This window comes from Colobus angolensis, unplaced genomic scaffold (genome assembly GCF_000951035.1).
Source record: "Colobus angolensis palliatus isolate OR3802 unplaced genomic scaffold, Cang.pa_1.0 Scaffold88, whole genome shotgun sequence".
Lineage (NCBI taxonomy): Eukaryota > Metazoa > Chordata > Mammalia > Primates > Cercopithecidae > Colobus > Colobus angolensis.
The window spans coordinates 6,493,394-6,506,637 of NW_012122709.1; the positions used below are offsets into that span (position 1 = coordinate 6,493,394).

Genomic DNA, 13,244 nt, shown 5'->3' on the forward strand with positions numbered 1-13,244 from the left:
AAAATTTATTCTTTTTAAGTAATAGAGAAGGGGTCTTGCCATGTTAGCCAGGATGGTCTCGATCTCCTGACCTCGTGATCCGCCCGTCTCGGCCTCCCAAAGTGCTAGGATTACAGGCTTGAGCCACAGCACCCGGCCATCTCATATATTTTTCAAACATTCTTGTACTAGATGGTCTTTATTATTTATTTTGTTTTATTTTATTTTAGTTTAGTTTAGTTTTGAGATGGAGTTTTGCTCTTGTTGCCCAGGCTGGAGGGCAATGGCGCGATCTCAGCTCACTTCAACCTCTGCCTTCTAGGTTCAAGCTATTCTCCTGCCTCAGCCTCCCGAGTAGCTGGGATTACAGGTGCATGACACTATGCCCACCTAATTTTTGTATTTTTAGTAGAGATGAGGTTTCACCATGTTGGTCACACTGGTCTCAAACTCCTGACCTCAGGTGATCCACCAGCCTTGGCCTCCCAGAGTGCTAGGATTACAGGCGTGAGCCACCACGGCCAGCCTTTAGATGGTCTTTAATATTTGATATCAGATGAGAATTCAAAAATAAATTTCATCAATACCTCCAAAGACTAAGTACCTGTGAAACAAAAACACGACTAAACCTTCAGGTTTTTTTTTTCTTTTTTTTTTTTGAGTCGGAGTTTTGCTCTTTTTGCCCAGGCTGGAGTGCAATGGTGCAATCTCAGCTCATCACAGTCTCAGCCTCCCAGATTCAAGCAATTCTCCTGCCTCAGCCTCCCAAGTAGCTGGGATTACAGGTATTTGCCGCCACGCCCAGCTAATTTTGTATTTTTAGTAGAGATGGGGTTTCTTCATGTTGGTCAGGCTGGTCTTGAATTCCTGACCTCAGGTGATCCGCCCGCCTTGGCCTCCCAAAATGCTGGGATTACAGGTGTGAGCCACCACACCTGGCCTCCCTCAGGCTTTTTTAAGAAACACTCAGTCTGATAGATTGTCAGACAATGAAAGAAGTCAGGCAACTTCATGAATTCATGTTAACAAAATTTCACTCTAGTTTGATTTTAGAACTTGCTCTTAACTCCACTACACTCAATTTTGAAATAGGGTAGTAACACCAGTTTAGAATCCTTGACAGAATGTACCATAAAACTCTTAAAATTGTTATTCAGTTCACGTGATTTACTACATTATTTTGATTTGGTTCCTTGTGGGAAGGAATTTTCAGTGAAATGTAGAAAGAGTGCTGGACTAGCCAGGCGCGGTGGCTCAAGCCTGTAATCCCAGCACTTTGGGAGGCCGAGGCGGGCGGATCACGAGGTCAGGAGATCGAGACCATCCTGGCTAACACGGTGAAACCCCGTCTCTACTAAAAAATACAAAAAATTAGCCGGGCGAGGTGGCGGGCGCCTGTAGTCCCAGCTACTCGGGAGGCTGAGGCAGGAGAATGGCGTGAACCCGGGAGGCGGAGCTTGCAGTGAGCTGAGATCCGGCCACTGCACTCCAGCCTGGGCGACAGAGCGAGACTCCGTCTCAGAAAAAAAAAAAAAAAAAGAAAGAGTGCTGGACTAAAACAATATGATCTGGTTGGAGTCCTCGCTCCAGCATTATACAACTGTGAGACTCCTCTGTCATTTAACCTCTAAGGATTATAAGAACACTACACAGGTGCAAAATACCATCATTATTCTATGACTTTTTATCACTCTGGTCCCCATGTGATATGCCACGTTTCCTTCTCCTTGTGCCATGTCTCTCTCTCTCCCTCCATGTCTCTTTCTCTCCCTCCGTATCTCTCTCTCTCTCTCTTTGATTTTTGAAAGCATTTAAGTAAAGCGTCTCAGAGCCACATGTGGGATATTAATGAACCAGAAAGTATACAGAAGGGTGGTTACCTAGCAAATACTAAGCTTTACGCTTGGAGGTTTACGATAATGGCAGTGACACAGGGAGAAAGGTCATAACAGATCAGAGGTAAAGGGAAGTTTTTCCATTAATATTTATAACTTAATGAGGAGGAAAAAGTTAGAGAAACAAAAAGAAGAAAACAAAAAGAGGTAACTGGGATGAAATCACACCCAATAAAGATACTTGGTATTAGAAATAAAACTGCATTCCTTCCTCTCATTCCTCCCACTAAGATGGTTCTAAAATCTAAGGATAAAGTTAGAAAATACTATTCTCTCTGGTTGAGTAAAACAAGAATCATCATACTATGGGTGGACTGTCATTCCCTATCAATGGAAAATTTTGCAAAAGAAATAACACTTTTTAGAGAGTAAATCATAGAATGTTCTCCAAAACAAATAAGAAAACAGTATGAAAAATAAATCAGGGAAGGATAATTAGGGAACTCTAAAAAGTTAGGAAAATGTTGAAAAAGAGCCAATGGAAATAACAAAGGCAATCTAAAAAGATAGAAATTCAGGAAAAAAATAATTAGAATAAAACTTTGTTGATGTATCTTCATTACTGCTCAAGGGAAAAAGATAACTGTATCTGAAGGGAAAATTGAAGTATTCCCTTAGATAAAGATGCTGTGTGATTTACCAGGTGTAATTCATTGTGACCTAAATTAAGTGTGCTTCATGAAATTCCCCTTGCTGTGATTCAAAACTCAGAAATACACATTTGATTCCTAATTTGATTTCCAGGGACCTTGATAGTATTAATAAGTGAGTGCCCTAGGTAGCAGACACATCATTTCTGTCATGGGAGCAAGATCTCCCACTGTAAAGTAACAAATTATTTGTTTGGTTTTTAAGTCATTCTCTCAGGTACTTGAACAGTGTGAATTGATTTCCCACAGCCTGATTTCCCCCAGAGAGACCTAACCAAATCAGGCTTCTAAATCTGAACACTTTAACATCAGACCTCAGTGACCTCAGAAAACTACAGCATCCCATGACACGACACACAGACCAGAGCAGCCACCTGAGCTCCTTCAGCCCAGGGCTGCCATTGTGCGCTGCCATTAATTTCCCAAGGAACCTGTGTGGGAACTTGAGCTTCTATAATTCCTGAAGTCAAGGAACTCAGGGAGAAGGCCAGCATCTGTAGCTCTGGCATCTGGAAGAGGATTGTGGTCAGCTTTTTAAAGTTCAACCATCACTGTGTTCCTGTGACTATAATGTTTAAAACTGAAGAATTTATAAACTGCGTTTTATTTACTTGAAAGAGGATAAAATGGCATGGGGTGGCAGGATTTACTGCTTCTTTTTTTAAGTTTCATAACAGAGATGGTTAAATGATGAGAGTTAAGCTCTGAAAGAGCTTGGGTACAGCAGTTTTAAAGCTAAGTGTTTAACGTAAAGACTATTGAGCCGAGCACTGTGGCTCATGCCTGTAATCCCAGCACTTTGGGAGACTGAGGCGGGCAGATCACGAGGTCAAGAGTTGGAGACTAGCTTGGCCAACATGGTGAAACCCCATCTCTACTAAAAATACAAAAATTAGCCAGGCATGGCGGTGCATGCCTGTAATCCCAGCTACTCGGGTGGACAAGGCAGGAGAATTGCTTGAACCCGGGAGGCAGAGGTGGCAGTGAGCCGACATCGCACCACTGCACTCCAGCCTGGGTTACAGAGCAAGACTCCCTCTCAAAAAAAAAGGCTTGAACGTAACTATGCCTTGTTTTTCACTATTTGCCAAAATTGGGTTCACAGTCTCACTTCGCATCCTCACAGCCCCAGTGAAGAAACTGAAACCCAGAGGAGTTGACTTTTTTGTATGTTGTTTATGTTTTTGTTTTGAGACAGGGTCTCTCACTCTGTCACCCAGGCTGGAGTGCAGTGGTGCAATCTGGGTTCACCTTGACCTTCTGGGCTCAAGCAATCCTTCCACCTTAGTCTCCTAAGTATCTGGGAACAGAGATGTGTGCCACTACGCCCAGTATTTTTTTTATTATTTTTTATAGAACAGGGTTTTGCTATGTTGCCCAGACTTGTCGCAAACTCCTGGGCTTAAGCAATCCTTCCACCTCAGCCTTCCAAAGTGCTGGGATTACAGGCATGAGCCACCACACCCAGTCCCAGAGGAGCTTCGAGACTCAAAACCAAGAAGTGAGCTAATGAACAGATCCATTATGACAAGCTGACGATTGAGATCCATTATAATGTTTACATTTGTTGTTCTCAGCCAGTAGCAGAACCATCTGTCTATGATGACTTACTTCTTCACAAGGGATGCCAGTTCCCTGCTGTCCACAGTCCCCTGACCCAAGGCAGAATGCTGCCCTGTGCAGGAGTGAAGGTAGAGGAAATCATTTAATCAGAAAGCTCCTGACATTGCCCTGTTAATCTTACTCTCTTCCTTCTGAGTGTGTGGAAATCAGTCCAGAGAAAAAAAAATCAATCGATTTCAATTTTTTGGACATCCTACCTCAAGCCATGAGTATTTCTCACTAAAAATTTCCATCAAGTTTGTTTTATTTAAACTTTTATTTTTAATTAATAAATAATGGTTATACCTATTTATGGGACACAATGTGATGTTTTCATAAATGCATATACACTGTAGAATGATTATATCAGACCGGGGGCAGTGGCTCATGCCTATAATCCTAGCACTTTGGGAGGCCGATCACCTGAGGTTGGGAGTTCGAGACCAGCCTGACCAATAAGGAGAAACCCCGTCTCTACTAAAAATGCAAAATTAGCTGGGTGTGGCAGCACATGTCTGTAATCCCAGCTACTAGGGAGGCTGAGGCAGGAGAATCGCAGAGGTTGCAGTGAGCCGAAATCGTGCCATTTCACTCCAGCCTGGGCAACAAGAGCGACAAGGGCAACAAGAGCGACAAGTGCAACAAGAGCGAAACTCCATCTCAAAAAAAAAAAAAAGAATGATTATATCAAACTAACATATCCATTACCTCACGTACTTGTCATTTTTTTGCAGTAATAATGCTTAAAATAAGCTCTTTTAATAATTTGAAATACATTATATATGTGTGTGTGTGTGTGTGTGTTTTTTTTTTTTTTTTTTGAGACAGAGTCTCACTCTGTCACCCAGGTTGGAGTGCAGTGGCATGATCTCAGCTCACTGCAAGCTCTGTCTCCCTGATTCACGCCATTCTCCTGCCTCAGCCTCCAGAGTAGCTGGGACTACAGGTGCCCGCAACCACGCCCAACTAATTTTTTGTATTTTTTTTTTTTTTTTTTTAGTAGAGACGGGGTTTCACCGTATTGACCAGGATGGTCTCGATTTCCTGACCTCGTGATCCACCTGCCTTGGCCTCCCAAAGTGCTGGGATTACAGGTGTGAGCCAGTGCACCCAACTGAAACTTTGTACCTTTTGATCAACATCTCTGCATTCCCCATCCCCATTCCCATCCCCGGCTTCTAATAACCACCATTCTCTTTTTCACTTTTGTAAGTTCAATTTTTTTTTATTCCACATATAAGTGAGATCATGCAATATTGTCTTTCCATGCCTGGCTTATTTTGTTTAATATAACGTCCTCCAGGTTCATTCATGTTGTCACAAGTGACAGGATTTCCTTCTTTTCTAGGGCTGAATAGTATTCTGTTGAATATATATGATATTTTTCAGACAAATGTTGTAGAACTTTTCCAGTTTTCTTCTAGTAGTTTTACAGTTTCAGGTCTTATGTTTAAGTCTTTAATTCATTTTGAACTGATTTTTGCTAATAGTGTGAGATAAAGGCCCAATTTCATTCTTCTAAATATGGATATCCAGTTTTCCCAACACTATTTATTGAAGAGACTGTCCTTTCCCCATTGTGAAACAAAAAGACACTGAATAGCCAAAGCAATCTTGCACACACTCAGAAAATGTCACAGGCATCATATTATCTTATCTTAAAATATAAAGTTATAGTTATCAAAACAGCATGGCACTGGCATAAAAACAAACACATCAACCAATGACAGAATACAGAGCCCCGAAATCAACCCTCCCATTTAAGGTCAGTTCATTTTCAAAAAACGTTCCAAGACATGAGTATAGATAACTGAACTAAAGGTACTAGAAGGAATTTTTTTTTTTTTTTTTGAGACGGAGTCTCACTCTGTCGCCCAGGCTGGAGTGCAGTGGCCGGATCTCAGCTCACTGCAAGCTTCGCCTCCCGAGTTTACGCCATTCTCCTGCCTCAGCCTCCCGAGTACCTGGGACTACAGGCGCCCGCCACCTCGCCCAGCTAGTTTTTTGTATTTTTTAGTAGAGACGGGGTTTCACCGTGTTAGCCAGGATGGTCTCGATCTCCTGACCTCGTGATCTGCCCGTCTCGGCCTCCCAAAGTGCTGGGATTACAGGCTTGAGCCACCGCGCCCGGCCTAGGAATTTTAAAAGCTCATTGTTCCAACCCTTTTTGTTGTTGTTGCTTTTATTTGTTTTTTTTTATTTGTTTGTTTGAGACAGAGTCTCGCTCTGTCACCCAGGCTGGAGTGCAGTGGTGCGATCTCTGCTCATTGCAACCTCTGTCTCCCAGGTTCAAGTCATTCTCCTGCCTCAGCCTCCCAAGCAGCTGGGAGTACAGGCGCCCACCACCATACCTGGCTAATTTTTGTATTTTTAGTAGAGACGGGGTTTCACCATATTGGCCAGGCTGGTCTCAAATTCCTGACCTTGTGATCCACCCACATCAGCCTCTCAAAGTGCTGCGATTATAGGAGTGGGCCACTGCACCTGGCTTTTTTTTTTTTTTTTTTGAAACAGAGTTTTACTCTTTTGCCCAGGCTGGAGTGAAGTGGTGCAATCTCAGCTCAATTCAACCTCCACCTCCCAGCTTCAAGTGATTCTCCTGCCTCAGCCTCCTGAGTAGCTGAGATTACAGGTGCCCGCCACCAAACCTGGCTAATGTTTGTATTTTTAGTAGAGGCAGGGTGTCACCATGTTGGCCAGGCTAGTCTCGAACCCCTAACCTCAGGTGATCCACCCTCCTCGGCCTCCCAAAGTGCTAGGATTACAGGCATGAGCCACTGAGCCCACCCTCCAACCCTTTTCTTTAGATTAAAAAATGCCAGTCAAGCTGGGTATGGTGGTTTATGCCTGTAATCCCAACACTTTGGGAGACCAAGGCGGGCAGATCACTTGAGGCCAGGAGTTCAAGATCAGCCTGGCCAACATGGTGAAACCCCGTCTCCACTAAAAATACAAAAATTAGCCAGGCATGGTAGCACATGCCTGTAATCCCAGCTACTCGGAGGCTGAGGCATGAGAATTGCTTAAACCCGAGAGGCAGAGGTTGCAGTGAGCTGAGATCATGCCATTGCACTCCAGGCTGTGTGACAGAGAGAACTCTGTCTCAAAAAAAAAAAAAAAAGTGCCGATCAATGATTTGGACTAAGAACTTAAAATAATTCTTCCACACTGAGAGTGGTTTGCTCTGGTCTAGCAATCCTCTCATCCTCTGTAGTCATTCTTTAATTTTCCTTTAATCCCTGGCTTCCCACTAGAGACAGCCCTCATTTCTTCTTTCTGTCCTCTCTTTGACATGTCTTAAGGCTAAATGATTACATACAAAGCAACTGAATTATATAGCACCAAGTACCAACCACAGTGCATGGTGGTGATAGTCCTCACTTTATTTATGTACTTACATCTTCATGGTCATTCTCCTCCTTTTAATGGTAAAGAACTTGGAAAGTAGATCTGTACAGCATCAAGCACTGTCACACATAAAAATTTTGATTAGCCATTTAATCAAAATTCTGTTTCATTCTTTATACACAAATGGGTTTCTGCATTTCCTTTCTGCATATTCCCCACTCTATATAAGTTTATGTCCTGGCAGAGATAAAAGTGAGCCAGTGGCCTCTGGAAGATTCTGAGCTGGCAGAGCACCTAATGAAACAAATACCCTTTCTCACATACGTCATGTTTCCGGGAAATCCTGACCTGTACTAATAGAACAGTCAACGATTATTTTCCAAAGCTTATTGGAAAAAGTGCTCTGAGTACAAAACCCTAGGTGCAAACTTTTTCTGTAAATGTCTGGGGAGTAAATAGTTTATGTTTTGCAAACTAAATGCAACCACTCATCTCTGTCATAGTAGCTCCAAAACAGTTACAGACAATATGTAACTAAATGAGAAAGGCTGTGTTCCAGTAACATCGTGTTTACAAAACACCTACCAGAGAACATTGTTTCTGCCTACTTGCCATCTTTCCACATAAGAAAAAAACTTCTCTGCTGTGCTTGGTGGCTCACGCCTGTAATCCCAGCACTTTGGGAGGCTGAGGCAGGTGGATCACCTGAGGTCAGGAGTTCCAGACTAGGCTGGCTAGCATGGTGAAACCCCATCTCTACTAAAAATACAAAAAATTAGCCAGGGGTGATGGCACATGTCTGTAATCCCAGCTACTTGGGAGGCTCAGGCAGGAGAATAGCTTGAACCTGGGAGGCGGGGGTTGCAGAGAGCCAAGATCATGCCATTGCACCCCAGCCTGGGCAACAGAGCAAAACTCTGTCTCCAAAAAAAAGAAAGAAAGAAACTTCTCTGCCACCATCCCTAGTTGTTACAATCTCTTTTTCTAATTCCCCCTCACTTTCCTCTCACCTCTATGTTAACTCTTGTTTTGTCCATTCTCTAGGTAAGATTCTCCGGGATATGGAAAGGGTCAACAACACACTGTTGACTGCGTTTATCCTGACAGGACTTCCTTATCCACTCAGGCTAAGGACACTCTTTCTTGTGTTCTTTTTGCTAATCTACATCCTGACTCAGCTGGGAAACCTGCTTATTTTAATCACTGTCTGGGCAGACCCGAGGCTCCATGCCCGCCCCATGTACATCTTTCTTGGTGTTCTCTCAGTCATTGACATGGGCATCTCCTCCATCATCGTCCCTCGCCTCATGATGAACTTCACTTTAGGCGTCAAATCCATCCCATTTGGTGGCTGTGTTGCTCAACTCTATTTCTATCACTTCCTGGGCAGCACCCAGTGCTTCCTCTACACCCTGATGGCCTATGACAGGTACCTGGCCATATGTCAGCCCCTGCACTACCCTGTGCTTATGACTGCTAAGCTGAGTGCCTTGCTTGTGGCTGGAGCCTGGGTGGCAGGATCCATCCATGGGGCTCTCCAGGCCATTCTAACCTTCCGCCTGCCCTACTGTGGGCCCAATCAGGTGGATTACTTCTTCTGTGACATCCCTGCAGTGTTGAGACTGGCCTGTGCTGACACAACAGTCAATGAGCTGGTGACCTTTGTGGACATTGGGGTGGTGGTTGCCAGTTGCTTCTTCCTGATCCTCCTCTCCTACATACAGATCATTCAGACCATCCTGAGAATCCATACAGCTGATGGGCGGCGCCGGGCTTTTTCAACCTGTGGAGCACATGTAACTGTGGTCACCGTGTACTATGTGCCCTGTGCCTTCATCTACCTGAGGCCTGAAACCAACAGCCCCCTGGATGGGGCAGCTGCTCTGTTCCCCACGGCCATTACTCCTTTCCTCAATCCCCTTATCTACACTCTGCGGAACCAAGAGGTGAAGCTGGCCCTGAAAACAATGCTCAGAAACCCAAGAACTATGAGTGAGTTTTGAAAGTGTCCTTCTCCCACTAGGGAAGCTGTCACAATTAGAATTTATTATAATGCTTAGGCTTCAGTAATTTTTTTTTCTTCTTGCTTTTCCTCTTTTATATAGCCATATTGTATGATCAAACATAGTTTAAGGTAAAATACTAACTTTATTTTTTTTTTTTTTTTGAGACGGAGTCTTGCTCTGTCACACAGGCTGGAGTGCAGTAGTGCGATCTCGGCTCACTGCAAGCTCCGCCTCCCAGGGTTAAGCCATTCTCCTGCCTCAGCCTCCCGAGTAGCTGGGACTACAGGCGCCCGCCACCTCGCCTGGCTAGTTTTTCGTATTTTTTTAGTAGAGACGGGGTTTCACCATGTTAGCCAGGATGATTTCGATCTCCTGACCTCGTGATCCTCCCGTCTCCGCCTCCCAAAGTGCTGGGATTACAGGCTTGAGCCACCGCGCCCGGCCTGTAAAATACTAACTTTATAACAGTTCCTTAGTATCCTCTCAAGATAACTCTCAGCCACTACAAGAGTACAGAATGACACCAAATTCTCACAAATTAAACCACATTAAACAATCCAGAAGAAAGAATGCAATAATGTATTTTAAAATGTCTCAGTAGAGTTCAATATGATATTTCCCAACATGATATCTGACAGTTAATACTGAATGTCAACTTGATTGGATAGAAGGATACAAAGTATTGATCCTAGGTGTGCCTGTGAGGGTGTTGCCAAAAGAGATTAACATTTGAGGGCTGGGAAAGGCAGACCCACCCTTAATCGGTGTAGGCACAATCTAATCAGCTGCCAGCAAGACTGGAATACAAGCAGGCAGGGAAATGTGAAAAGAAAGACTGGCCTAGCCTCTCAGCCTACATCTTTCTCCCGCCCTGAGTGCATCCTGCTCTGGAACATAAGACTCCAGGTTCTTCAGTTTTGGAACTCGGACTGGCTCTCCTTGCTCCTCAGACTGCAGATGTCCTATTGTGGGACCTTGTGGTCATGTGAGTGAATACTTAATAAACTCCCCTTTATATATATATATATTCCATTAGTTCTGTCCCTCTAGAGAACCCTGACTAACATAGGGGTGAAAGATAAAAGACTACGTATTGGATACAGTGTACACTGCTTGGATTATGGGTGCACCAAAATCTCAGAAATCACCACTGAAGAACTTATCCATGTAACCAAAAACCACCTGTACCCCAAAAACTATTGAAATAAAATTTTCTTAAAAAGCATTGTTTTAAAAAATACTATTTCTGGGGCTGGGCATGGTGGCTCATGCCTGTAATCCCAGTACTTTGGGAGGCTGAGGCAGGCAGGTCACCTGAGGTCAGGAGTTTGAGACCAGCCTGGCCTACATGGCAAAACCCCGTCTCTACTAAAAATACAAAAATTAGCCAGGCGTGGTGGCACACACCTGTACTCTCAGCTACTCAGGAGGCTGAGGCAGGAGAATCGCGTGAACCTGGGAGGCAGAGGTTGCAGTGAGCCAAGATATCGCCCCACTGCACTCCAGCCTGGGCGACAGAGAGTGACTCCGTCTCAAAAAAAATTAAAATTAAAATTAAAAATACGTTTTCAAAGTCATAGCCACAAGAATCTCAGGAAAAAATTTCCAAAAAGAGGGAAAAGCTAATGCAAGGCTCTAGGATGGAAAAGAAAAAAAAAAAAAAATTAGCATGTTTGAAAGGAAAGCTAGTGTTGGTAAAAGGTAGTATATGGGGGAGAGGTTACATGACCACACTATCTGTGAAGGGTAGATATCGTAAAGCCTCAAAAACTATGTAGGAAGTTTGGATTTAATCTAACATAATAGGTAATGTGTTAGCGGCACAAATTTAGCGCCTTAAACAACATCGAGCCAGGCGCAGTGGCTCACGCCTGTAATCACAGCACTTTGGGAGGCCAAGGCAGGTGGATCACTTGAGGTCGGAAGTTCAAGACCAGCCTAACCAACATGGAGAAACCACGTCTCTACCAAAAATACAAAATTAGCCAGGCATGGTGGCGCATGCCTGGGAGGCTGAGGCAGGAGAGAATAGCTTGAACCCGGGAGGTGGAGGTTGCAGTGAGCTGAGATTGCACCATTGCACTCCAGCCTGGGCAACAAGAGCCAAACTCCGTCTCAAAAAAAGAAAAAAGAAACAACATCCAATTTATTAGCTCACAGATTTATAGGTCAGCAGTTCATGCACAGGGTCTCACAAGGTTAAAATCACTGTGTCCCTGTGTCGCTGAGCTGCATTCTCTTTGATTGTTTTTGTAGAGACAGGGCTGAGGCAGGAGGATCGCTTGAGATTGGGAGGTCAAGGCTCCAATGAGCCGTGATAGCACCACTGCACTCCAACCTGAGCAACAGAGCGAGTACCTTGTCTCAAAACAAACAAACAAACAGGAAAGAAAGAAAAGAAATATGGCCGGGCACGGGAGCTCATGCCTGTAATCCCAGCACTTTGGGAGGCCGAGGCTGGCAAATCATAAGGTCAGGAGTTCAAGACCAGCCTGACCAACATGGTGAAACCCCGTCTCTACTAAAAATACAAAAATTAGCCAGATGTGGTGGCGCACGCCTCTAATCCCAACGACTCAGGAGGGTGAGGCAGGAGAATCACTTGAACCCAGGAGGTGGAGGTTACAGTGAGCCAAGATTATGCCACTGCACTCCAGCCTGGGCAACAGAGCAAGACACTGTCTCAATAAAAAAAAAAAAAAGAAAGGAAAGAAAAAAGAAATTATACAAACATTGTTGTTTGTTTGTTTGTTGAGACAATCTTACTCTATCGCCCAGGCTGGAGTGCAGTGGCACAATCTCGGCTCACTGCAACCTCCACCTCCCGGGTTCAAGCAATTCTCCTGCCTCAGCCTCCCAAGTAGTTGGGCCTATAGGCGCACACCACTATGCCCCTCTAAATTTTTGTGTTTTTAGTGGAGACAGAGTTTCACCATGTTGACCAGGCTGGTCAGACTTCAGATGATCCACCCTCCTCAGCCTCCCAAAGTGCTGGGATTACACTTGTAAGCCACCGCGCCCTACCCTCATGTCAATTCCTATTGCATTGAGAGCCCAAAAACCCATTGTCCGTAACATCACCACTATTAAATAACATTGTTCTGAAAACACTAGCCAAAATTATTAGACAAGTGAAAAAATAATGAGTGAACATTTGAATGCAGGATCTGAAGAGGAAGTGGTTATATCCCAGTTGATGCCATTGCGAATGGCTCCCAGTACAAAGACAAAACGGAGCATTCTTGCTCCTTGGCCATCTTGGCATCTGCTCTGGGTTGGGGTCCTTCCCGCACCTAAGGCCAGAAGATGGTGACCACAAAGAAGACAAAATGTCGCTGGAGTCTATCAACTCTAGGCTCCAATTCATCATGAAAAGTGGAAAGTACATCCAGGAGCACTAGCAGACTCTGAAGATGATCAGACAAGGCGAAACCAAATTGGTCATCGTCACCAACTACCAGGCTTTGAAGAAATCCGAAATACAGCACTACGCCATATTGACCAAAGCTGGTGTCCATCACTGCAGTGCAATAATACTGAATTGGATTATTCACAGTTGCTCATGCCTGTAATCCCAGCACTTTGGGAGGCGGAGACGGACGGATCATTTCAGGTCAGGAGTTCGAGATTAGCCTGGCCAACATGGCGAAAACACATCTCTACTAAAAAAGTACAAAAATTAGCTGGGCATGGTGGTACACACCTATAATCCCAGCTACTCAGGAGGCTGAGGCAGGAGAATCGCTTGAACCTGGGAGGCAGAG

General features: G+C 44.3%; 1 protein-coding gene across 1 annotated transcript; it reads left to right on the forward strand.

Moving 5' to 3' along the window:
- Positions 1–8,535: 8,535 nt before the first annotated feature.
- Positions 8,536–9,477, forward strand: LOC105503814 (olfactory receptor 10G3). Its single transcript, XM_011930918.1, has one exon. The coding sequence runs from the start codon at positions 8,536–8,538 to the stop codon at positions 9,475–9,477; it is 942 nt and encodes a 313-aa protein (XP_011786308.1).
- Positions 9,478–13,244: the final 3,767 nt, after the last annotated feature.